This window comes from Budorcas taxicolor, chromosome 11 (assembly GCF_023091745.1).
Source record: "Budorcas taxicolor isolate Tak-1 chromosome 11, Takin1.1, whole genome shotgun sequence".
Lineage (NCBI taxonomy): Eukaryota > Metazoa > Chordata > Mammalia > Artiodactyla > Bovidae > Budorcas > Budorcas taxicolor.
This window is the reverse complement of record NC_068920.1, coordinates 159,415,499-159,441,567: the sequence shown is the minus strand read 5'-3', so window position 1 is coordinate 159,441,567 and position 26,069 is coordinate 159,415,499. Positions and strand designations below refer to the sequence as shown.

The 26,069-nt window shown below is 49.7% G+C and overlaps 2 protein-coding genes across 2 annotated transcripts in view; one reads left to right on the top strand and one right to left on the bottom strand.

Moving 5' to 3' along the window:
* The window catches only part of FNBP1 (formin binding protein 1), an 81,558-nt gene extending 70,227 nt beyond the window's left edge, over positions 1-11,331 (top strand). The window contains exons 11-15 of the mRNA XM_052648286.1: positions 867-976; positions 5,896-6,028; positions 8,307-8,428; positions 8,748-8,884; positions 11,033-11,331. Coding sequence (XP_052504246.1) covers positions 867-976; positions 5,896-6,028; positions 8,307-8,428; positions 8,748-8,884; positions 11,033-11,211 — 681 coding nt within the window. The 3' untranslated portion in view covers positions 11,212-11,331. The remainder of the gene's footprint in view (positions 1-866; positions 977-5,895; positions 6,029-8,306; positions 8,429-8,747; positions 8,885-11,032) is intronic.
* Positions 11,332-23,081: 11,750 nt separating this feature from the next.
* USP20 (ubiquitin specific peptidase 20) overlaps positions 23,082-26,069 on the bottom strand; it is a 42,956-nt gene continuing 39,968 nt past the window's right edge. The window contains exons 24-26 of the mRNA XM_052649510.1: positions 25,318-25,389; positions 24,626-24,802; positions 23,082-24,475 (exon numbers count right to left, since the gene is read on the bottom strand). Of these exons, the coding sequence (XP_052505470.1) occupies positions 24,642-24,802; positions 25,318-25,389 (233 nt within the window). The 3' untranslated portion in view covers positions 23,082-24,475; positions 24,626-24,641. The remainder of the gene's footprint in view (positions 24,476-24,625; positions 24,803-25,317; positions 25,390-26,069) is intronic.

Here is a 26,069-nt window from a genome sequence, read left to right as displayed (position 1 = left end):
AAAGAGAGCAATTGTTTTTGAAAAGGAATCAAGATATCAAAGTATACTTCTTCCAAGACTTCCCTCTGCTTCCAATGCAGAGGGCCTGGGTGCCATCCCTGGTCAGGGAACTAAGATCCCACGTGCCATGTAGTGCAGCAAAAAAAACCAAAGTGTACTTCTTCTGATGAGTTAGAAACAGCTGAGGCTGATTTCAGACATTATGGAAAAGTTGGTTTTGAAACTGGGGGAGTGGGGGCGGGGGTGATTCTCTGCAGATTCTCTGAGATGATCCTAAAGGTGACAAAAAAGAAGTGGGGGAGGGTTTTTTCCCTTAATGTCCTTTTCACCCGCATTCCTGGAGGAATCAGATGTCCCATCTGTCACTTCACAGGGATGGAAACTTTTGGCCTCAGGCTGTATGCAGAGACGGGAAGGAATACTCAGACGAGGTGGGGGTGGGGTGGGGAACAGTGCCATCGACATGTAACAGTTGATGGGGCCACTTACCAGTTTTTTTATAGGAGGAAAACATAAGCCTAAAGCTTCAGTGTTGCCATCGACACTGACAGCGAAGTGCAGACTGTCTCCAGATTTGTTGCTCACTGATTCTCACTGGGGTCAGAAGTATATCTTCCTGTCTCGGGGCTCCCTTCCTTGTCGGAGGCTGCGGGGCCAGCATGGAAAACGGTTTGTGGGGCCTTTGCAGTTTGCATGCACGGATTTTTGCATCTCAGCTGGGTGTCGTGGGAAAGAGCTTAATTTATTTCATGAAAACACACGCAGACATCTGCATCGTCCTGGTGTCTGGGGAATCTCCCTGCAGGCTTCTCTTGGTGTCTTTTTTTCAAGGAGGCTTTCTGGCTCATTTCTGTTTGTGTCTGCAGGGCGCGACACCAGAAGATTTCAGCAACCTCCCACCTGAACAGAGAAGGAAAAAGCTCCAACAGAAAGTCGATGAATTAAATAAAGAAATCCAAAAGGAGATGGATCAAAGGTAGAGTGGATCGAAACGACTTATTAAGAAATTCGAGTTCAGTTTGGAAAGATGAGAGGCTCTAAATTAGATTTTAATTTAGGTGATTGTTTTAGCCACGTGTTTGGTCATAGCTAGTCTACTGGATTGCTTAAAGACAGGATTCCTGGGCACTTTGCTGGTGGTCCAGTGGCTAAGACTCTGTGCTTCCAATGCAAGGGGGCACAGGTTCAACCCCTGGTGGGGAAACTAAGATCACATATTCCCACATGTATAAAAATAAATAAAGACAGGGAGGATTCTTTTAACAAATAGGTATTACTCTATGTTTGGGGAACAAAATGCGTTTTGGTTATCTCTCTCCTTTTTTTTCTTTTTTGATGTGTTCACTTACTTTAGTAACACTACGTTTACCATGTTGTCACCATGGAATATAAAATCAGGTTAGATAAGAGAATCTCACCAGTACAACAAAACATTCTGTGGCATACCAAAGTCTGTACGATGTCTGAGCAAACCAGCTTTTTCATAAATCACCTTCCCTTATAGGCAATTTATTTGGTTTAATAGTTACGATTTTTATAGAGAAAATAAACACTCTGCACAGGTTTAAAACGCATTTTTCATTTTCCTTTTCATTAAAATATCCATTTCTGTTTCTGCTGTTGCTGGCATTCTACAGACGCTGGGGTGCAAGGAGTCGGATATGACTTAGCAACTGAGCAGCAGCAGCTCAGTATTTTGTAACAACCAATAAGGAAAAGGAGTCTGGAAAAAAAGTTAGACATGTATGTGTAACTGAATCGCTTTGCTGTATACCTGAAAGTAACCCAACATTGTTAATCGACTATGCGTAATTTAAAAAGAGAAGACCGCTTTATTGTCCCTCACTTTCTATATTCTCACTGAGGGGATTAACTGAGTCATTTAATAAGAGATCTGGACTTAAAGGATAACCTGAGGGACCTCCCTGGTAGTCCAGTGGCTAAGACGCCACATTTCCAGGACAGGGGCCATGGGTTCAGTCCCTGGCCAGGGAACTGAGAGTCCACATGTTGTGTGGCATGAAGTGGGCCACATGGTAGCCCTACATAAATTCAGTGATATTGAGTGAGTGAGTGAAAGTCACTTTTTGTGACCCCATGGACTATGCGGCCCATGGAATTCTCCAGGCCAGAATACTGGAGTGGGTAACCTTTCCTTTCTCCAGGGGATCTTCCCAACCCAGGTATCAAACCCAGTTCTCCCACATTGCAGGCAGATTCTTTACCAGCTGATCTACCAGGGAAGCCCAGTGATAGTGAAGCTGAGGTTAAAATTTAGTTACTCAAAAAATAAATAAAGTTGGCAAGGCAGCCAGTTTAAATACATGCAAATAAAAAGTGGGTTTTATATATATATTTTTAATGCCTGGGAGAGCAACTCCTGAAAAATATATCACTTTATAAATATTGTTTCAGTATGTTAAAAAGAACACATATAATGAACTTTATTCTCGGTTTGAATTAAAAATATACTTTGTGAAATAAAAATTTTGTCTTTGTACTTTTTATAATATCTGGGACCAGATACAAAAGGTTTATAAATCCATTATAAACCTCGTGCTGTTTACTAAATGAGCAGATATAGTTTGCCCTGGAGTAGCAAGTTATGACTCAGATATCTGAAATGCCATTTTATAAGTGATTGATAGACCCTCCCTAATTGTTTGATTTCGTGGAGAAAAGTTTCTGTCACTCGGGTTGCGACCATGGTACGACCTTTGAACCCCCAGAGGGGTGCTTGCTAGTAGTAAGGCAGATCACCTTCACGTTTCACTTCACCTCTGTTTATTGAGCATTTACTGTGTGTAAGGGAATATTCTAGGCCTTGGGGATAAAGAATGAACAAAACATCAAAAATCTCTGTTATGCAACTTAGGTTTTACGCAGGACAAACAGAAAATGAAAGGCTCTGAGCAGAGGTGACATGATCTGGAAAAGGTTGGTTTAAAATAATCCAAAAAGGCAAGATAGGAGAGAAAAAAATATATAAAATAGGCAGGACAAATCAAAAGCACAAATTAGGGTGGAAGATTTAAAATACCAAGCACACTAGACACCCCAGTTCCAATCTGGCTCCACCTGTTTCGTTTGCAAACCTTGGACAAGAGTCTTGACCTCCTGGTAGTTTGGTTTCCTCATCATGAAAAGGGAGTTAATATGCCTGCATGAAGATTAAGTGTACCAGGGTACCTCAAGGGCTGAGGACAGTGCCTGGCATAGTGTTTGTAAAATAAAATGAATCAGTATGTTAAATGTGAACAGACTACATGTTCCAATTAAAAGATTTTCAAACTGGACAAAAACCTAAAACTGGACACCACTTGTGTGTTAGTTACAAAAGACACACCCAGCTCATTAGGTGCAGAGAGGTTGAAAATAAAGAATGGAAAATGACAGGCCATGCAGGTGTCAACTAGAAGGAAACGAGTGTGAGAGGACTGACTTTCAAGCCAAATAACCGCCCTCCCTCCAAACTATTCAGTTCAAAAGGATCAACTTCAGTGCTTCCCTGGTGGCTCAGTGGTAAAGAATCTGCCTGCCAATGCGGGAGACACGGGTTCGATCCCTGGTCCAGGAGGACCCCACATTCCATGGGGCAACTACCCCATGCACCACAGCTACTAAGCCTGTGCTCTAGAGCCCAAGCTTTGCAGCAAGAGAAGCCTGTGCACCGTAACTGGAGAGGAGTCCCCACTTCCTCAACTAGAGAAGAGCCCACGTGATGGTGAAGCCCCAGCTTTGTTGCTGTTGAGCCACTAAGAGAGTCCGACTCTTTTGCAGCTCCTGGGACTGCAGCATGACAGGCTCCTCTGTCCTCCACTGTCTCCCGGAGTTTGCTCAGATTCACGTCCATTGAGTTGGTGCTGCCATCCAGCCATCTCCTCCTCAGTCTTCCCCTTCTCCTCCTGCCTCAATCAGGATCTTCTCCAACGAGTTGACTCTTTGCATCAGGTGGCCAAACTACTGGGGCTTCAGCTTCAGCATCAGTTCTTCCAATGAATATTCAGGACTGATTTCCTTTAGGATGGACTGGCTTGATCTCTTTGCAGTCCAAAGGACTCTCAAGAGTCTTCTCCAATACCAACAGTGCAAAAGCATCAGTTCTTCAGTGCTCATCCTTCTGTACGGTCCAACTCTCACATGACTACTGGAAAAATCATAACTTTAACTATACGGACCTTTGTTGGCAAAGTGAGGTCTCTGCTTTTTAATATGCTGTCTAGGTTTGTTGTAGCTTTCCTTCCAGGGAGTAAGCGTCTTTTAATTTCATGGCTGCAGTCCACGGTGATTCTGGAGCCCAAGAAAATCAAGTCTGTCACTGCTTCCACTTTTTCCCCTTCTATTTGCCATGAAATGCTGCGACCGGCTGCCATGACCTTAGTTTTTTGAATGTTGAGTTTCGAGTCAGCTTTCTCACTCTCCTCTTTCCCCCATTTGCAATTAGTTTTGAATAAAATCTGTTCTTACTGCTTTAAAAAAAGGAAAGAATGTAGCTCTAAGTAACACATAGATTAAAGAAGAAATCATCATAGACATTAGAAAATACCTGAAACAGAATTTAACACACATTCTCCACCTGCATTTGGGGATGTCATTAAAGCCAATGCTCATAAAGGGAAATTGACAGCTTTCGATACATATTAGAAACAAATTGAGCCAAAGAAGATGGAAAAAGAAATAAATAATAAAGGAAAGGGTACCAATCAATGAAATAGAATCACATATTCAACCGAGAGGATGAACAGATCCAAACGTTGGTTCCTTGAAAAGATGAACAAAAATGATAAACCTCTGGAGAGATCTGGAGGAGAGGAATGGGAGGTAATGGCTTTAAACACCTCTTTTGAGAAGGTTTACTGAGAAGTGGAGCAGTAGTTGGAGGTACAGGTCATGAAGTGAAGAGACGACTTGTGAACCTGTGCGCGACCACACAGTTGGGCCCCCGTCTCTTGCGTCTGCTGCGTTGGCAGATAGATTCTTTACCACTGCCCTACCTGGGGACGCCATATACTTGTTGAGCATCTGTTGTGAGCCAGGTGTGGTCTGGCTACTGGGGGTGTGTCATGTTAGCAAAAGGGCTTGAGCCCAGAGAGCTTCTCAGAGCGCTGCTGTTCTAGGAGAAAGAGATAGACAATAAGCAATAAGCATAATAACAAGATATATAATGTTGGGAAGTGGAAATAAAAGAAAGTAGAGTGATGGGACTTCCCCAGTGGTTCAGTGGTTTAAGACTCTGAGCTTCCAATGTTTGGGACCCAGGTTCAATCCGTGGTCAAGTCAGCAAGATCAAACCAGTCAATCCTAAAGGAAATCAACCCTGAATGTTCATTGGAAGGACTGCTGCTACAGCTGAAGCTCCAATACCTTGCCACCTGATACCAACAACCGACTCATTGGAAAAGACCCTGATGCTGGGAAAGATTGAGGGCAAAAGGAGAAGGAGGCGGCAGAGAATGAAATAGTTTGATATCATCACTGACTTGATGGACATGAGTCTGAGCAAACTCTGGGAGATGGTGAAGGACAGGGAAGCTTGGCACGCTGCAGTCCGTGAGGTTGCAAAGAGTCAGACACCCCTTAGGGAATGAACAACGAGAGAAATAAGATCCCACATGCTGCACAGCATGGCCTCTGTGTGTGCGTGTATGTGTGTGAAGACATAGAAATTCTCTTCCACTTATTTCTATATTTTGGTTAAACTATTTCCTGTGACTCACAATGCACTTGGTGTCATTGGTCTTGTGTTGGGTGATTAGTGCAGAGTTTCTTTTGCTGAAGTTCAGTAAAGTTGTCCACCCCACTGCCCAGTCCCCCACCTGGCAGGGAGTCAGTTCATTTGCTCTAAATCTAACAGCGGCATTAACTTGGCCATGTTCTGCCCCTTCTCTTTTTCAGAGATGCCATCACAAAAATGAAAGATGTCTACCTAAAGAATCCGCAAATGGGAGACCCCAGCAGTTTGGATCATAAATTAGCAGAAGTCAGCCAAAATATAGAGAAGCTGAGACTAGAGACCCAGAAATTTGAGGTAGGAAAAAGCTGTTGTGGAAAAGCTTTGTTGGGGGAAAATAAAAAGAAAAGAAACAGAAGTAGGTGTGGGGTCACGGGACGCATGGGGTTGTAGAGCCCCAGCATTTCTTTCCCTGTGAGGGATGCAGCTGGAAAAGTCAGGTGTTTCACAAGTTATGAGGAAAGGAAAAAGACACTGTCATGCATTTGGTGTTCTGCTTTTCAGCGTATCCTGTTTTAATGGTGTCCCTTAAAGGGGACACTGTTTAAGGTTATAGTTATATACAGGTATTTTTGTGTTGTTTTTTTTTCATTTCAGCGTTTCACTTAAATTCACTCAAGTTGTTTTGTTTCACCTTGTGTTGACAGTGGGTATAATCGGGAGTATACGGTTGTCCATCATCTCAGTGAATCAAAAAGACAATTTTAAGAAGGCCGTTAATATTTGTAATTGTCTTGCAGGGTCTTTGGCTTTGGTATCAGTGTAAACATTTTCAAAATATATTCTGGATGCGAATTCCTTTTCATATCTATGATTTGCAGATATTTTTTCCATTCTATGGATTGCTTTCTACTCTCTTCAAGATGTCCTCTGAAGCACAAAAGTTGTTTTTTGTTTTTTTTGACCATGCCTCACATCTTTCAAGATCTTGGTTCCCTGACCAGGGATTGAACCCGGGCCCCGGCTGTTAAAGCACCAAGCGCTAACCACTGGACTGCCAGGGAACTCCCAAACCATTTTAATTTTGATGAAATCAATTTACCAAAAAATTTTTTCTCTTTATCACTTGTGCTTTTGGTGGCATAACTAAGTAACCAGCACCTAATCCAAGATCACAAACCTTTATGCTTATGTTTTCTTCTAAATGTTGTAGTTTTCCCTTTTATGTTTAAGTGTTTGGTTCGTTTTGAGTTAATTGTTGTACATGGTTAAAAGTACAGGTCCGGATTCATTCTTTTTTAGTTGTCCCAGCACCATTTGTCAAAAAGACCTTTTCTCTCCTTGAACTCTCTGGGCTGTTCAAGACAGCTTGTAACTCGCTGTTACAAGCCAATTAATCATAAATACAAGGGTTTATTTCTGGGTTGTGGGGGGGAACCATTGAAATATGTTATTGTTGTTTCAAAGGACCCATTATCAAAAGATGGAAACCAGCAGGAAACACACATGAGACTCGAAGAAGAAACACACATAATGAATCTTTTAAGCTGTGAACAAAAGGCTTCTCCCCCGACCCCTAAAATGGAAAGACTAGAAAAATAGTAACTGATCATTCTGATCAAAATAGATTATTTCTAGCCATGAAAAGCCAAATATGACTTTTTTCCATTCTTTCTAGAATCTGTCAGTAAGTTATTATTGGTTGAGATTTTAGAACCCAGAAATGTCCTTTTCTGGTCATTTGAATTGCCATTTTTACACTGTTTCAAAGGTTGCTGAAGAAAAGTTGATCTACTTTGATTTCCTGTGTACAAGGTTTCTTCACTATTAAAAAAAAAAACAGATTACACTCCTAAGGGCAAAAAAAAAAGGGAAGCGTGGCTTTTAAACTGAGTCACTGCTTAACTGTGGCAGGACCCTCGTGGTTCCCAGGGTGACGTCATGGTCACGGAACTTTTGGAACCAGGGGGAACTAGATGCGACTTATCAGATGTCATACAGCTGCTTAAAAAGCCCGAGAGTTGTGGGGACTTTGCTGGTGGTCCAGTGGCGGGGATTCCAATGCAGGGATGCAGACATGGGTTCAATCTCTGGTCTGGGAACTAAGATCTCATATTGTTGTTGTTTAGCCGCTCAGTCGTGTCTGACTCTTTTGCGACCCTGTGGACCACAGCCCACCAGGCTCCTCTGTCCATAGGGTTTCCCAGGCAGGAATACTGGAGTGGGCTGCCATGCCCTCCTCCAGGGGTTCTTCCCCACCCAGGGACTGAACCCGTGTCTCCTGCATTGGCAGGCGGATTCTTTACCGCTGAGCTATGAGGGAAGCCCTAAGACCCCACATGCCGCACAATAAATAAGTGAATGAAAGCCCGAGAGTTTAAGCCAGGCTGGTGTCCTTCTGCCACTTTATGAGCAATGGTTAAATGCAAGTCTGTGCTTGTACATCTCCAGCTTTGCCTTCAAGTATGTTTATACAGTCAGGGCAAACAGACTGGAGGCTCCTCACCCCCGCCACGTGGTCCTTCTCCAGTCGGCTTCAGTGACCAACCAGAAGCCCAGGTTGGGGGCCTGAACCCTGCTTGGTCAGGCCCTCGGCTGAGCTCAGACCAGAGTCTTTCCTGATTTCTCTTTGCAGGCCTGGCTGGCCGAGGTCGAAGGCCGACTCCCAGCCCGCAGCGATCAGGCCCGTCGGCAGAGTGGGATGTACGAGGCGCAGAACGCCCCCTCGGTCAACAACTGCGCGCAGGATCGGGAGAGGTACAGTATCTGTACAGCGCCTGTTTGGGGTTTTTTCTGTTTTTTTTTTTTTGGCTTTGTATTTACTGCCCGATTCTGGAATCAGAGATGAGCACAAGGTCCTTGTTAGGTCCCATGTGTCTTTGATGCCTGGCCTGTGGTTTTTTCCACAGTGCAGTTGTCTGATGCCCCGTGGATGGTGCTGGAGCCTGTGGGGTGAGGGGCGGTCCCTGGTTACAACGCTCTGGAGTTGCAAGCACTTGGCTCTCACGGGAGCTGCATTTGAGCCCTTGCTGGGGTCAGTTGCTATAGTTGCTGTGTGTTTTGCTTTCTTGAGCAGCCCCGATGGCAGTTACACGGAGGAGCAGAGTCAGGAGAGTGAGGTCAAGGTGCTGGCCACAGACTTTGACGACGAGTTTGACGACGAGGAGCCCCTTCCTGCCATAGGGACATGTAAAGCCCTCTACACGTTTGAAGGTAACACCGACTGTCTGCATCCCTCTTCTCTTTCTGTGGTCAGACTTTCTTTTGAAGCCTTCAGAACCTTCCTTTCAGGAAGAGGCTTCAAAAGAACCTTCCTTCAGAACCTTCCTCTCTTCCTCTTTCATTCTGCTCATAGTATCTGTGATTCTGATTTCTTTCTGGTTGAGGGCTGTGTATTTTGCCTTTGGGTCCAGACTGTTGACCAACTTTCGGTGAGCTTAATCGCAGCAGGTAGTATGGAATGATTATTTCATCCACGCCTTCAATACTTATGGAGCTCCTGTCTTGCAAAGACCCCTGAAAGCGTGGGAGGCAGGTGGTGTGGTCTGGCATCCGCCCTGGGAGGAAATAAAGCAGACGCACATAGAGGAGGGTTCAGCAGAAGAGAGGGACAGAGTGATGGGGGGTCCACACGAGGCTATGACCCCTTCCCTGAGGGGATTTGTTTATTTTTATTTTCGGCTGTCTGGGTCTTCACAGCTGCTCACAGGCTTTCTCTAGTTGTGGCGAGCAGGGGCTCCTCTCTCATTCTGGTGCAAGGGCTTCTCATTGTGGGGGCTTCTCTTGCTGGGCACTGGTTCTAGAAGGCACGAGCTTTAGTAGTTGCAGCTTTTGGGCTCTAGGGCACAGGCTCAATAGTTGTGGCGCACAAGCTTAGCGCCTCTGTGGCATGTGGAATCTTCCCGGACTGGGGATCGAACCCATGTCCCCTGCATTGGCAGGTGGATTCTTATCCACTGAACTCACCATGCTGCAGGGTGTCAGAGGCACGGGCACTGCCAAGCATGGAGCAAGAAAAGCATGGGGTTTGTGTGCCTGGAGCTCAGGTGTCTTAGGAATAATAGTGGGATATAAGACGATGAGGGGCTGGGGCCAGTGTGGGGGATGGTAAGAGAAACACTTGGCTCTTATCTGGCAAACATTAGGCCCTCCAGAAAGTATTTGAGCATGTTGTTGACACAAGCAGAGCTGTACCATAGACGTTTATTCCCATACGTGTGCTCTCAGTTAGAAGACAGGGCAAATGCTTAGGAAGCCTAACCTCGAGGTTCCGAAACTGATGAGCCTTGAAACAGCGTCCTGCAGGATGCTGGCAAGGATGCTGTGAAAGAAGGAATCGGAGCTCAGACCGTTTTCAGAAACCCTGGGATAAATGAACTTCTTTGCTGTAAGACTTTTTTTTTTTTTCATCCTTGCCTCTTTTGATTTGCAGGATCTGAGTTCTCCGATCAGCGCTCAAACCCATTCCCCCTGCAGTGGAAGGGCAGAACCCTACCCACTGGACTGCCAGGAAATGTCCTTGACCGTAGGGCTTTTAGAGCCTTTGATAAACTAAACATTCATTGTGACAAAACAAAGAGGAGAAGCCCGAGGTTCCGTGCTCCCAGTGTAACTTCCGGTCCACACCATCCCTCTCCCCCTGCATCCACAGTTAGCACTATTAACAGCCCCCTAAGCAGTCTGCCTCTCAGGACACTGCTTGGGTGGTGGTGACTAGTCTTTTGAAATTATCTTAGTGAATGGTATTGGGGGCCTTGATTAGGAGGTGGATGGATGCAGAGATGCTGTAGCCAATAACACGCTCAGATGCGCGGCTGATTGGAAGTTGGAAACGAAGCAGGGAGGAACCCACAGCTGATCCCTGAAGCTGCGTTCCTGGGACGATGGAGATGTCCGCTGAAATGGGGAAGTGGGAGGAGGGTCTAGTTTGGGAGGCAAAACAGTGAGTCCAGGTTCACCCGAATTGTGTCCCAGGTGCCCAGGCACCATCAGGGTGGAAATGGGCTTCAGAGAGAAGGCATGGTGGCACCTAAGCCTCAGATAAGAACCAGAACGGGAGAAAGAAAAGTGGGGGTGCTGTGTAAAGAGGTGTCGTTGATGCCAAAGGAGCACCTTCAGGGGAGGGTAGAGAAGAGGACTAAGATTTCGTCTGGGGGAGATACCTCCTGTTCTGGGAGGCAGGAGAGAGAGGGCTCCCATGAGGAATTAGAGAAGGGTCCTAGTGATGCAGGGTGAGGGCCTGGCAGCTTCTGGACGGGAGGAGAGCGTCCGTCTTTTCTCCAGTTGTACTGCAAGACTCGCCGTCTGCTCCAAACCCAGATTTGGCAAGAAACCTAAGCTACTCTGACTTTGCTTTTTCAGGTCAGAATGAAGGAACCATTTCAGTAGTTGAAGGAGAGACACTGTACGTGATAGAGGAAGACAAGGGCGACGGGTGGACCCGAATTCGGAGAAATGAAGATGAAGAGGGTTATGTTCCCACTTCCTACGTTGAAGTCTATTTGGACAAAAATGCCAAAGGTGCTAAGACTTATATTTAATACAACTTAAAAAAAAACACACACACACAAAACTTTAGAATTGGAGTTGTTTCTCCCCACATTCATGACTCTTACAGGCAGTTCTTCAAAAGACTGGATGGGGAGCATCACGGTGCGTGTTTCTTTTAGGCACAAGGTGGATGTTCAGGCATCTTAGGCCTGAATTTCCTGGGCTGGTTTTGATGTCACTTGCTCATGACATTTTCCGTGGAAAGCTGCCAACTGCCAATTTACAACGGTGTCCTTTGAAATCTGATAAACATTTCTTCTTGGGGCAGCGACTGTAGATAACCAAAAAGTTGCCTTCTAGCTTCTGATTCATATTTCTGACTCTAAAAGTCCATGCACGTCCTAGGAGTGCAGAAGACTTCAGCTCTCGTTAATAACTAGTGTCTGCCAGAAAGTGGACCGCCTTAGAATGTTACAGTGTGTAACTTCATAAACTGAACTGCGCTAGTTTGTTAAGCTTTACAGTCATTCATTTTGGAGGAAGTCATCAATAAAGAATAGCGTAAGTAAAGAATGATGTTGGTACCGAAAGTGTGTGTATATTTCCTTAAACATGTTTAAGAGCATTGTTAGAGCACCGTGTTATCTGGTTATGTCAATATGATCCTAGACAACCAATTGAATCATGGAAAACGTTGCTCTTTCGACCAGTTGGTTTTCACATATGACTACTGATCTTTCTTTTGCCAGTTGACAGAGTTGATCAGATGTGCTAGAGCTGTTTAGATAAATTATGTAAAAACAACTCTCTTCATTCTGTTCTGTTGGAGGTTTTTGTGCCCAGGTGGTGCTGTGAATAGACCCTTGAAAGCAACACACAGACCCCAGCACATCACTTTTTACAGTTCTTTTGGTTTGTGTTTTAATCATTGGCATTGTTAAGCCCCAAAGTGTCTATTTACTGAAAATCATTTTAGAACTTCTAGATCCTTTTATATAATAACCATAAAGTGGTTAATTATATAATAAAATGTTTCACCATCTTAAAGGAATCTGGGTCACATGGGGATTTGCATTTTTAAATTGGCAGGCTAGGTAGTGAAACTGGGGACATGCCCAATGATTGTGCTTATGTCTAGAATCTTCCCTGAGCTCACAGAGAACCAGCTAAAAATGAGTCAGAGTAAAGGTATGGGATTGAGATTCTCTTTTTCTTTGGCTTTGAAAATTATTTATTCATGTCCTTCCTACTTTAAAATAGGAAATCAGCTCCTTGCTTCTACACTATGGACTCCTTTTAGAAGGTCGGGTCAGTTTAAAGCTGATTTTAAAACTGACAGCAATGCATTACGGGGTCTAGGACCTGGCAGGAGTTATGGGTGCCTGTGGCAGATTCTAGCAGAAAGTTCTGCATTTCCCAAGGGTCTCTCCATTATTCTTGCCTGGAGAGGAACCCGGTGACTACGGTCCATGGGGTCACAGAGTTGGACACGACTGGGCAGCTAACATTTGAGGCCCACCAAAATAGAATGTAGTAGCCTTTACTTAATGACTGCCTGATTTTTAAAACAGTTTTAATTTTTAAATAATCACAGGTTGTCAGGAAGTTGCAAAGATAGTAGAGAGATCCCCTTTATCCAGCTTTCCCAAGTGGTCACATCTGACATAATTGTGATCCAGTATCAAAAACAGGAAACCGACACTGGCCAGCCCGATTTTTTTTTTTTTTTTTTTAGTATAATTTTGTCATTTAAATTTCTTTTGCAGCATTATACCTTTGCTGCCGTAGTATCGATAAAACCACCTATCCTGACCCCAGATCTCTCAGGAGAATCATTTCAGCACTTCCTTTTAACTACCACAGCAAGGAAAATCAGTTGGCCCTTAACCCATGGGGATTTCATGAACAGTAGGTGGTCACAGCCTTGGGCATGTAACCAAGTGAATACCTAAGACATTAAAACCCAGGATGAACTCATTTCCAGACTGTGAAGTATTGGAGAAAACAAACTAGACACTGAAAAAAAGCCTTAAAATGAGGCAAGGCAACATTAAGCTTTTTAAAGCTTGATTTGAAAAGTATGGCATGCCATGAAGTCGGTTGATTTTTGATTTGTTTGTTCATTTTGCTTTTATTCCCTTCCTCTTTAGAGCTGTGCAAATCTAATTCAGGAAATAGCTCAACTGTCTTTTGGATATGGGTGGGGCGATTTGGGCACATAAATTATGATCATTATTTTAGCTGGTATGCCTCCGTACCTTCAACCAGATGAATCTGTGTCTTAGTGACTCAACAGCAGAAGATATTTTTTTAGTTTCAGTTCCATCTAAGTCGGTGTGCAAAGGATTAGCAGAAGTCTTGAAACAATTCCCAGAGAGTCGGGAGCTTCCATTCCCACCCCCAAAGCACACTTTGTGTTCTTCTAACAGTTACTCTGTCAAAAGTAGCAAAGTCTCAGCTTGTGTATAAAGTTTTCTCCTTTTATACAGAGATACACTTAGAAGCTAATAATGGATGTAGACTCTTTCCTTTCCCTACCTTGTTCATACGTCTGTTCAGCCTGCCCCACAAACACTGCCCTCCCTCTAAGCCCAGCCCAGCCGGGTGGGGCTGCTGCTTTCTGACGCCTGCGACTCAAGAGGAGTTGTCAGTAACGCCGGTGCACTTTCGTATGTGTGTGTGGCGTCTGCCAAGTGACTATTTAATAACTGCCAAAATAGTTAGACTAGAGGAAGTTCCATGGGCCAACTGAATTGTGACTGTCCTCTTTTATGATTTTGTTTCGTTTAGTTTTGTTTTTTTAATTGCTTTCTGTGAAATATGCCCATAACTGCCCCCTCCCCAATCTATTTGTATATACTGCAATAGAAAAACTAAAAGGATTACTTGAATTCGTTGTCTTAACGTTTTACTCTTTTATTTGTTTGTTTTATTGGTGATTCTGCTGCCTAATGACCTTTTTGTTTTTGTAACCGCTGGGGGAGCCAGAAGGACGGTTACACTGGTAGCTAGGTCCCCTGCCGGCTGATCCGCACTTGAGTTTATTGTAGACACTTGGGTTCTGAGTAAGTTTTGTTTGAATATGGCCAACATGACTGTTTCCTCTCTCTCCCTTATCCTCCAAGAAAAAAATCTGTGTGGCACCTTGTAGCTGTACCCTCGTTTCTGCCTCTCTAATAAACGTTATATTTTTTCTCAGTGTTGTGTATTTTAAATGATTTTTCACCTCTCCGAGAAATTCTGTGTAATCCAAGCATTTAACCCTCTCGTCTTCAATAATGGGGAGTTTTCTAGCCAAATGCTTTTTAAAAAGAAAAAGAAAAATTCTGCCCCTTCCCCCTTGTGAAATGATGGCACCTTCTCTGTTGCTCACCCTGTGTGCGCCTATGGGCTTCGGGAGTCTGTCTCTCGTTTCTCTTCTGTCCCCCAGATGAAGAACTTTCACTGTTTATTACCAAGCAATAGGTTTTCCTTTTCACCAAAGATGTTGCATTTTACTGCCAAGGGACCGAGAGTGTCGGTCACAGAGAGAACCGGGTCCTTGGACTTCTCACATCTTTCTGGGAAGCTGGTTTCTTTCTTTGTCTCAGAGCTCGATTGACAGGAAAGATGAGCTGGGGGCATGCGGCAGTGCACCGTCTTCCGGGTGCTTTCTCTTACCCCTGAAGGAGAGACTAGCTGCTCTGACTGCAGATAAAACCGTGAAAGTTCCTTATCTCAGACGAGCCCTGTGGTAACCAAGTGCTCTAAAAACGCCCCCTCCCCTCACCCTGTCCAGGGCGGTGCAATCCGCCTGAGAAGTGGAGTGCCCGCCCCTGCCCTGCCAGCCCTCTACTCTAACTGCCTTTTCCTTTCTCTGTCTTTTGTATTGTAGATTGCTAAAGGTGGTTCCAGGAGCCAGAGCCTCGGGGAGCCTTCCCAGGAGAAACCCTTCGGTCTGCTTGTCTCCACAGGCCTGAGCGCCCACGAACGCCCTGGGCCTGGGCTGCTGTGTGGCCCTGGGCCCCTCGGCCTGAAGCTGACATCCATCCCCACCTGCAGCTGCTAGCTTTCTTCTTTTCTTTCCTTTCTACAGCATGTTAAAAGGCCCCTGGCCCAGTCTGGCCGCCTCTTGGCAGGGGGCGGGCTGCCCTTGCCCCGCGACCTCAGTCCACCTGGCGCAACCCGGCCCGGCCACGATTCACACTGTGCCTTTCCGTGAAAACTTTGCCGCTGGTCTCCTGGCGAGACGAACCGAATCTGGGCGAGGAGGGTCAGGCCTGCGCCCGGTGGACTGGGTGCCCAAAAGCCACTGATGTGTCCCTTACGTTAGAAAATACTCATCTTTCCCCAAGTCCATTGTGTATTCGGTGGTCCTCTCCTGACTATGGGCCCTCACCAGGTACTAAACAATCGGCCCTTGAAATGTTTCACGGCCTGAGTATCCGTGGTAGACACACACACACACGTTTTTGTTTGTGGTCCTGTCTTCAGTGGCCTAGAAAAGTCCACACCAGAAGTCAAATTCCAGCTCTTGGGCCAGTCCCGCTGTCATGCCTCTGTCCCCTCCCTTTTCATGGGGTCAGGGAAGGTCCCAGCCCACCTTCTCCCCGTTGGCCACCCATCAATAAGGACCGCGGGTCGCGAATGAGCGTCTCGCCTCTGCATTAGCTCATTGGCCAAAGGAAGACTCTCCCCTTTCTGTGAATTCCAAGGGCCGCACCTTAGGACTCCAGTGCCATCATCACCAAAGCCCCTGTGCTTCTCGTGGTCCGCCAAGTGATCCTGTGGCTGCAGCTTCCACATTTTAGCGTGTGCTGTCCAGGCCACGCAGAGTTAATCGAGTTTGTCTTCTGAGCTGAATCTCCTTCCTCTCATGGATCTTTGAAGAAGACACGAGGTCCCGTACCCAGTGGGCCGCTCACACCTTAGAGCAGTGTAGCTTCTCTACTTGACCTGGTGCAGAAACAGTCAAGAGAAATCTTGGACTGTGGGTTTCTGTGAACAAGGATCCCATCAGAAGCCCCAGGGTGCCATCAGGCATCTTCCCTGTTGTTCAGCTTTTGGTGACTAGACGGTCACCTTGAGCCTCCTTGCTGCTTTGCCACACTTGCAAATCTTAAGACAAGGAAATCTGGCAGGAGCTGAAGGGACCGGTACAGAGAGGACAGGTCCCGAGGGTTGGGCCTTGGTTCAGGGGTAGGAAAATGGTCCCTCTCAGCAAACCAGGGTTGACCGCACACCAGCCTCAAAGCTGCTCAGTCAACCTTTGGTGACAGGAAACCATGAGGGAACAAACGCCAAGTATGAGCGGGGGAAGAGGAAGTGGCTTCAGGTTGGAGCAGGCGTTGGGCCCCTCTCACTCCTTCCGCCCCAGAGTGAGCCTCTGCAGCTGTGGGCGTCTGGGGCCCCTCTGTTAACTCAGGGCCCCATTGTCCCAGGCTGCTCAGTCTCGCAAGAAGACTGTCTTGGCAGATGATGGCGAAGCCAGGATGCCAAAGGACAGGAAGAGTCTGGGCTTCACCCGCGTCCCTGCAAACCAGCAGGCGCGTGGTTCCTCCGTGCAGCCCCAGCAGCCCCACATAGGGTTGGTCCATCAGGAGTCTCCAGGAACTTCTGAATTTCACCAAGTCAAGCTGCCCACTCTCCACTCCACGAGGATGCTAATTTTTTTTTTTTTTAAAGAAAAAAAAAATTGGATTCTAGAGCCTCGGGAATGCATGTGCTTTGCGTCTTTCGTATTAGGGGTCAGGGTAGATTAACTTCTTCCGATTTAGGGGGAAAGGTATACGCTGCAGTACTTTGTTCTTTTAAATGTCTGTTTAACCCGATAGGGACTATGCTGGTGTCCTCTGTATCCCCTGTGCCTTTCTTTTTCTCTGTACCACCTGCGTCCAAAAAAGAATGGAGAAGTGCTTTTCAGTGTTCACCTCGGTGTTTGCTTTTCTGCCAGTCTGTGTGGCTACGGGGAAAGGGGAGCGCTGTACCACCTGGGGCTTAGTCAAGGAAATAAGTTATTATAGGCTAGTTGAGATTTATCATTTACTCTGGGAATCCTACTGTGAAATCGTCTATATATTATTATGAGCAGTTCACATAGAGTAGAAACGTGGACTCTGCCATGTGCTTTCTCAGCCTTCCCTCATATCCACTGACCATCATTTCTCCACCGATGCTAGAATATTGTTATGCCGTAAGAATGACTCATTTTTAAAGAACGTACTCTGAAAATAACTTAAAAACAGAAAGTGAGGAACTTGTCGTTTACCCAGTTTTTCCTTTGCAGGATAGGAAAGAATAAAAAGGCATGGTAAGCTGGGATGGGATTTTCCTTTGGGCTTTTATCATGAACACCCTGAAGTTTTGGGGTGCGAGGAGTCTGTCTCTCCAGCGGTTAGTGCAGAGGCTTCAGTCCCTTTTGGTAACATCTGTAATTGCTGGGGAAAAGTTTACTGAACATGAAAAGGTTATGTGGATGCTAAGTGTTTTTCCAGAAAAGTCAATTTCATACTTCCTAATGGCTCTGCCTCCTGTGCTTATATCATCAAAAGAAAAAAAAAACAACTTTAAAAAGTGATCCAGAATTCTATTTTAACCTGGTGTCCAGCACCTTTAAACTTCTTGGTTTATCAGTGTGTGTTGCACTAATTCTAAACTTTGGAGGCGTTTCAGTGTTGTTAACGGCCCACTGCCACTGTAAAGGTTCTGGAATTGCCCATTTGTCTCTAGAGATGGAATTAAACCAAATAAAGTGCTTCCATTGGAAGGCTTATATTGACCTTGTAACTATATGTTAATCCTCTAAATGTTAAATAAAAGTGTAACTTCTGGCACGGTATCACGGGACTGCTTTGTTGCACAAAGAGGTGACCCCAGTCTTGGAAGCAATCAGAGTCCCCTGGGCTGGAGGCTGAGCTCCGATCAGGTCATTGATTTACGGTGTAAACTGGACATAAGTCCCGGCGCCATCTGCCTGGAGAGGGGCTTCAGACCCAGCCAGCTCGAAATTCCACCCTGGCCCACTGGGGAAAGCTGTCAGAGACCTTGGTGATGCGGGATTCAGGTTGACTCAGTGCAGGGTTCTGGGGAAGCTCCTTCAGTCTGGGACATTTTTCATGCATGCAAATTTGGCTAGCAGCTGCGCTGGGATTTCGAGGGCCCTACCTTCTGTGGGGGGATGGAGGGAGCCGTGAAATTGCAGCAGGTTTGCATTTCATTCGTGGTCTGGTGTCACGAGTGCTCAAGCCCACCCTCTTCTTGGCAGCTTGGCTGGAATAATCACTGGCTTGTGCGAAGCTGAGGACAGCCTGCCGCCTTTAAGGGCGAGGGCCTTGTGCCTGTGCTGGCCGGCCCTTTCCATATCCAGCGCTGACAGTCTCACCCTGGGTTTTGTGAAGGGGAGACTGGTTCATGCCCAGACCTCTTTGTTTCTTAAGGCTCTTTAGAGCCAAGGTAGGAAAACACTTGGTGAGGGAGTGAAATATTAAGTGAGCAGGGCGCCCTAGCTAATGCCAAGTGCCACTCACTTGCTGAGGGGGTGGGAGGGGAGGCCACCAATGAGATGCCAGGCCTCACTGTGGCCTCAGCTCCTCCTACGGACATTGCCAAGTTCTCAGCAAAGCCTGATGTCTTCTCTGCTGGGGAGGATGGTGTCAGAGAGCCAAGGCAGGGTTCTCGGGCAAGAGACGGGGTGGTCAAGGGAACAAGGCGGCCTATGACTGTCCTGCCGAGGCAGGTCCAGGTTGTCAGTAAAGGGCTAGTATGGGAAGAATGTTGCCAGTACGTTCTTTCTGAGCTTTTCTCATATTTGGGGAATAGTCTCTAACAGTCTGTAAGAGGCAGAATGTCTCCACCTGTCTCACTTAGAACCGCCCTCTCCACACTACCCCACCCCCACCCCGCCCCCCACACACACCACCCCCACCGGCCGGCCTGACCGGCGAGCACCGAGGAGCTGGGAGCTGGGTCAGCCTGGGGCGCGTGTCGCCACCTCTCTGGCCTCCGGTTCCGGGGTAGTGGGGTGAGGACAAGAGGCCGGCAAGAAAGCACTCGGTCGACGCCACAGCTACAGCTTAGATGTCAGTTCTGAGGTTCTTGGATATCAGTTCTGACCGGGAGCTCACTCCCGTCTCCGTGATGGTGTTATTCTGATTCTTGGGCAGAATTCAGGGCTGGGAGCTCTGTGACCTCACCCTGCTCGCAGGTCTGAAACACTGAACCGTCCAGCTCGGCCCATCTTTATACAGCTGCTTGGTTCAAGTGTTTGGGGAAGTGACACTTGAACCTTCTGCGACCCACCTCCCGCCCCTGCGGGGTCGGAAACCAGGGGCGGTGACGCAGTAGGAGCGGCGGACCGTTGGTTTCCTGGTGCGCTCCCGAAGGCAGCCTCGGTAGCGCAGAAAGCCCTGACTCAAGACTCGTCGGTCAGGCTCCTCCGGTGGGTCCGGGAATCGCAGCATCCGCCCCGGCCAGGCCCCGCCCCGCTCCGTCTCTCCCCGCCCCCTGCGGCCGGCCCCGCCCCCGCCCGCCGTTGCCGTTGCGCAGAGGCGCCCGCGCGACCCCTAGTGGCAGGGAAGCCTGCCTGCGAGGAGGGAAGGACGAGGGTCCCCAGGAGGGCGACCAGACCGGAAATGGGAGTGGGCAGAGGCAGGGGTGGGTGGTTCCAGGATGCCCTCCGTTTTAAAATTAAAGCGAAAGAGATCTCTGGATTGTGCGATCCACAGGACAGCAAAAAAAAGGGATGGTGCAGGTGTGAGTGAGGGAAGGAGCAGGAGGCCTGGATGGTGACCAACAGCAGGCCCAGCCGCCACGTGGGGATTAACGTCTCCTTGAGTCCTGGGCAGTAAGGAAGTCCAGACCCTGGCGCTGCCCACCTGGCCTACAGAGGGCCTCTCCTTCTCCTCTCTGGCTTCTGCTGGCCTTTTCTGAGAAGGGGAGGCATAAGCCTTGTTGCAGCACCCTTTGAGACCCAGGATTAAAGTGCAAAGGCTGCAGAATGGCACTCAGCAGCCTCTTTGAGTGCTCATGTTCGGATCTAACACTGTCTCTGTCCAGATGGTAGAACAAGTGGTGCTTACTTAAATGGCCTCCCATGGGCTGGAGACGGGAGCAGAAACAGAACCGCCCCCATGTGGCTTTGTCCTCAGAGCCTGGGGGCCAAAAGCTGCGGGAGGACACAGGGATTTCATTTTCCTCTGTCGGCCCCGAAAGCAAAGGGGGTGGGGAGGATCCCCTGGGTGCTGCGGCATTCTGCCCCACGAGCCTCATGACCTGCACGTGTGTACATCCTCCCACCACGCCAGGCCAAGAGCCCTGCCTGCGGTGCCGACTCTCCTGTCAGCCCTCATCTGGGCTGCATGCTGGTGCCTGGTCCAAAGACGGCCTGGAGGCTGCATCGGAACACACACATCCTGGGGGCAGCCTTCCTGGACACGCTTTGTCTAAAATGGGGATGGCTCTCTCTTAAGAGCTTTTCCAAAAGAAATTGATTCCTTCTGCGTCCTGTGCCTTTGCTATGACCAACAAGCCTCTCAGCCGTGGACAGATACCGGTGTCAGGGAAGAGAGCCAGACGGAGGAACGGTTCCGAAACACCACTTCCTTCCCCGAGGCTCTCAGGGACTCAAAGTGTGGTTGGGCAAGACTTGCAGGACAATATACTATTCGCATGGAATTCCGACTAGCATAAAGGTAAGGAAACTACACTTTGGGGATAGCTGCACCTTACCAGTGGAGAAGGCGATGGCACCCCACTCCAGTACTCTTGCCTGGAAAATCCCATGGACAGAGGAGCCTGGTAAGCTGCAGTCCATGGGGTCGCTAAGAGCGACTTCAGTCACTTTTCACTTTCCTGCACTGGAGAAGGAAATGGCAACCCACTCCAGTGTTCTTGCCTGGAGAATCCCAGGGAGCCTGGTGGGCTGCCGTCTATGGGGTCGCACAGAGTTGGACACAACTGAAGTGACTTAGCAGCAGCAGCAGCAGCACCTTACCAATGTATCTGCTGATGAAGCTTTGTGAACAGAGGCACAGACAGGTGCAAAGGCCTGCAGACACAGGTAGCAGTTGGCCTACAGACTCCCCCGTCTGCCAGGTGGCTTTTGACTCTAAAAGGCGCTGCTGGAGCAAGGCCCGGGCCAGCCTGGAGGGAGGAGCTGGACCACAGGATGCCACGTGGGCGACAGAAGATGGAGGTGACTTCCTCTGCCGCCCAGCACTGCCCGTCTCCACTCGTCTGTGAACCAAGTTCACCAACCACACACTCCTGGGCTGCCTTCATACTCTGTCTCAGTGTGGCCCAGCCTGTTATCTCAAGGGACAACACAGAGGAAACATCTGAAGGCCAACTGGTACCTATATCCTCCTGTGTGTGAGACCAGTCGCTTCAGTCGTATCCAACTCTCTGTGATCCTTTAGACCATCGCTCACCAGGCTCCTCTGTCCATGGGATTCTCCAGGTAAGAATACTGCAGTGGGTTTCCATGCCCTCCTCCAGGGGATCTTCTGGACCCAGGGATCGAACCCACCTCTCTAACATCTTCTGCACTGGCAGGCAGGTTCTTTACCTCTAGTGGCACCTGGGAAGCCCCACCCTCCTGTGGTACCTACAACAAATGAATGTCTCCAAGCCTCCAGATGACTCAACCCTCCAGACAAAACTTTCCCATTCCCAGCTTCCATATTAAACAGGAAAAGCCAGTCACCCTATCTGTACCGTGAGATTCCCCCATTCAAATGTGAGCAAAGCTAAAATGAGGCTCAGACACATACATGCACACACACACACACACAGCATGCACGTGGTGAAAGCATAAAGAAAAGTGAGGCCAACCATAATGAAGGCTGAGCGCCGGAGAACTGATGCTTTTGAACTGTGGTGTTGGAGAAGACTCTTGAGAGTCCCCTGGACTGCAAGGAGAGCCAATCAGTCCATCCTAAAGGAAATCAGTCCTGAATATTCATTGGAAGGACTGATGCTGAAGCTGAAGCTCCAATACTTTGACCACCTGATGCGAAGAACTGACTCATTGGAAAAGACTCTGGTGCTGGGAAAGATTGAGGGCAGGAGGAGAAGGGGACGACAGAGGATGAGATGGTTGGATGGCACCACTGACTCAGTGGACATGAGTTTGAGTAAACTCCGGGAGTTGGTGATGGACCGGGAGGCCTGGCATGCTGCAGTCCATGGGGCTGAAAAGAGTCGGACATGACTGAGCAACTGAACTGGAGGCCAAAGGAAACGCAGGGAAAGAGCTTCGGCTGGGGTGGGTGGGGGTGATCCGGAGGCTCTGGAGGGGCTTCAGTGAGACTGTAAGAGTCTTTCCTGGGGGCAGGTATCTGTTGCCTGTTTTATCACTCTGTTGAAGATGTTTCTGCAGATGTGCGTCTGATGGGATTTTCACAAGTAAATGTTTCAAGTCATACATAAAATCTCAAGCTCTTCTCTCCCCTCCAAACCCCCAAAGCATAAACAAAACGAACCCAAACCGCAGAGGCTGTAAAACACTAGCGTCACTTAAGCGTCAGGGAGCCCCGGATGCCAGACACGAGCAACCACAATGCCGTGACAGAGGCGCCAAGGTCAGTCGCTGGGGAGGAGACGGTACCACCGCCCCAGGCTTTGCAGCCCTCGAAGGGTCCAGCAAGAACCCCTGCTTCTCAACTGCTCCGAGGAGTCCGTGGGGCAGAGAGGAGAGGTCTGTGGGCGGTGGGGGCCTCAAGCCCCGACCACAACCGGCCCCCCTTCTCTGGGGCTGGGGTGGGTCCCAAGAAATCAAGGACAGAGGCCAACGTGGGCTGAAAGTGGAGCGGTCTCCTCTTCCTCTCTTGCAGCCTCTTGGGGAGCCATGCAGAGCCCCCCACCACTTCTGGTCATTTGTCACGTTCATCACGGTGGCTCCACGGCCCTCCCCCATAGCAGCCAGGTTCCCTCGCCTCCTCCCCACCCAGGAACAGAATTAAGTGCGGCAGATGCAGAGATGCGGGCACGGACTATGGGGCACGGCACGTGTTTACTGGGACGCTCTGAGCTCACACTAGATGCAGACGTGGGGTGAGTACAACCTGCACAGTGGAGTCCATGTCACAAGATGGGGCAGCAGGAGGCTGCCAGGATCTGCAGGGCGGGGTGGCTGCTGGCGGCGGCACCAGCTTCCCAAGGGCTGCGGCAAATGTCCAGAGATTCCAGCAGCGGCCTGTTCTTTGATCTCGGCTGCCTCAGTGGGGAAGGAACCAGATCCGGGTGCAACGAGATCACAGAAGTGAGCGACACACTGAGAGCTTCAGGGGCTCTGCCAGGGCCGCTGGCCGCCAAGTTCTACAGGCATCTCTTCTACGGAGACTGAAGGGCACAGCAGCTGGGGGGCTTTGGTCCCAGGACCCCTTCCCCGCCTCTCATTCACTCTGGCCCTGAGGAGGTGGGCCTCTCCACCCGGCTCTTTCGTCCAGGGACTTCTGTGTCACCTTGCTGTGCGCAGGGGTCCCAGCACCCCAGCAGTGGCCTCGCTCAGCATCTACAAGACACCCTTCTGGGACCCACCCGTGTGAGCTGGTCCAGGCACTCCCCTCCCCGGGCCAGGGGCTCTGCATGGCTCAGTGTTGGGGAGAAACGTCAACGCCCCCCCGCGGAAGCTGCATTAACAGCAGACACAGGAACACAAGGGATTCCTGCTGCACCACCTGGGTCCCTGGCAGGGGCAAGTGACCAGCGATGCCTGGGGCAGGGCAAGGCAGGGTGAGAGGGGACCAGCTGCCTCCGGAAACTGTCCCCCCAGACAGAACGCCAAGCCCGCCCTCGGGTCCCAACTGCCAATGGGTCCAGAGTTGTTAAGTCTGCAGGAGAAACACTGCGAGCAGGATTCTGGAGACTTCTATGATGACCGACCAGGTGCGGGGCGAAGGGGGGCCTCGGCAGGAACTGGCGCGGGGACCCGCAGGGGCGGCATCCTCAGGGCTGGCGCACGGCACCCTGCTCAGGGCTCTGGCCCGCAGCTGGACCAGGCACCGGTGGGCAACACCTGGGGAGCAGTAGCCCCTCCGCGACCCCCCATCCCGCGGCCGCGGCCCCCGACTTGAGGGCTCCAGGGACCACGGCTGGGCCTGAGCCAGCGAGAGGGCAGGTTCAGTGACGACGACGACACGACGGCAGGGACCCGAGTTAACGTCGCAGAGCCATGGTCATTTAAACAAGCCTGAAGGGGATGTATTTCCGAGCTGCGGCGTTACTCACTGTGAACCAAAATAACTCGTCTCCTTCTTTACACATCTGGGTTTCCAGAGCGGCCAGCCTCTCTTCTGGGGACACACCCTCTACGGGGTGGAGGGCAAAGGCGGGGGCCTGTGGGGACAGCTGGATCATCCCTCGAGAAGGTCCTTCTTCTGAGCAGCCTCAGGGTGGGGGTGCAGGGGTTGGGGGTTGTGTGCACAGGGCACTCCCCAACACTCAAGGGACACGGGAGGGTCTCTGCCCAGGGAGGAGGGGACTCACAGACTGGCCCACCAAGTCACAAGGCCCGGGTCTCCGCTTCGATCTTCTGTTCGCCATGCAAGCTCTCCGAGTCCGGGAGCTGAGCCACGCTCTGGCGGATGGCAATCTCAGGGCCGCCGCCATAGAGGTTGTTCAGGTACACCCAGGTCTCCTCGGAGATCTGCCCATAGTCAGCTCCTGCAGGGTATGAGGGGCTGCCGCTCAGGCTGGGCTTGCCCTTGCTGAAGCCACCACCTTGGCAGTATGGGGGCTCTGAGGGGGACTCTGGGAGCGCCAGGCCCCAAGGAGGCGGGGCGGGGGAGGACAACCATGGGCTCCTGTGCCAAGCTGTAAATGGGAATCTTGGGGTTTTCCAGGGGCAAGTCCATCCTCTGAGGACCCCCAGAGGCCACATCTGTGGTCGCAGCCCCTCGTTTCCTGGGGTGGGGGTCATGCAAAAAGGACAGACAGGTGAGGTGGCAGAGCGGGGAGAGGGCGTGGGTAGGGAACAGAGGGGCTGGGGAACCCACGCAGAGGCTAAGCACCTCGACCACTCTGCTCAAGGCCCAGGCCTGGACTTGGATGGATGTCGCAGCCTGATCAAAGGGGTTCCTGGGAGGACCTGGAAGCCAGGAGGTGACAAGAGGGGGCTCCCAGGAGCCAGGAGGGGAGCCTGGCCCGCAGGAAGAGGCAGGGGCAGGGCTGAGCCTCACCCTGCTTCAGCTGGATGTGGCCGCTTCCTTTGACCTGTGCGATCCTGCTGTTGTCAATGGGCCCCGGGGGCTCTGGAACAGACACAGCTCGGGCTCAGGACCTCTGGGCCTCTGCAGCGGTGGACAGAAACCCAGTGCCCAGCCACTGGCAGCCTCCAGCCCTCAGCAGATGAGAGCCGCTCTCCAGGTGTGAGGTCACACCTGTGATCCTGGGGAGGCGGTGCTGGGCCCCAGGAGTCAGGGTCAAGGTCTTATGGGGCGAGGGACTCAGGGCTCCAAAGGCTCATCGACATGAGTCTAAAGGCTGGAGGCACTCATGGTGTCCCTGGACCTGGCAGAGGGGAATCCTGAGGACGCCAGCCCCAGTTTCAGACCCTAGCTTGGGGCAGGGGCAGTGGGGGGAAGGTGGACGTCCAGTGTCAGCTGGACCCTGCTCTCATCTGAGAGCCTGGCCCGAGATGGGGCTGCGACTCTGGAGCCAGGCTCCTGATCAATCAAAGCCGCTACGGGCGGGGAGGGGGGTGTGTGGATGGCAGTGAGACCCGCCTCCTTTCCCCACGTCCGGTCCGGCGCTTGTGCTCGAAAGGGTGAAATGAACATCTCGTGTTCAGAGGCTCCTGGCTCTGCTGACCCCGCTGGGCTCCAAACCCTGGTCTGGGAGCCGAGTGTGGAACTCAGGGGGTGAGGAGAGAGCCGCATGCAGGTGAGTGAGCCCCGGCTCTCAATGAACGCTCTGCTGTCTCCACCTCTGT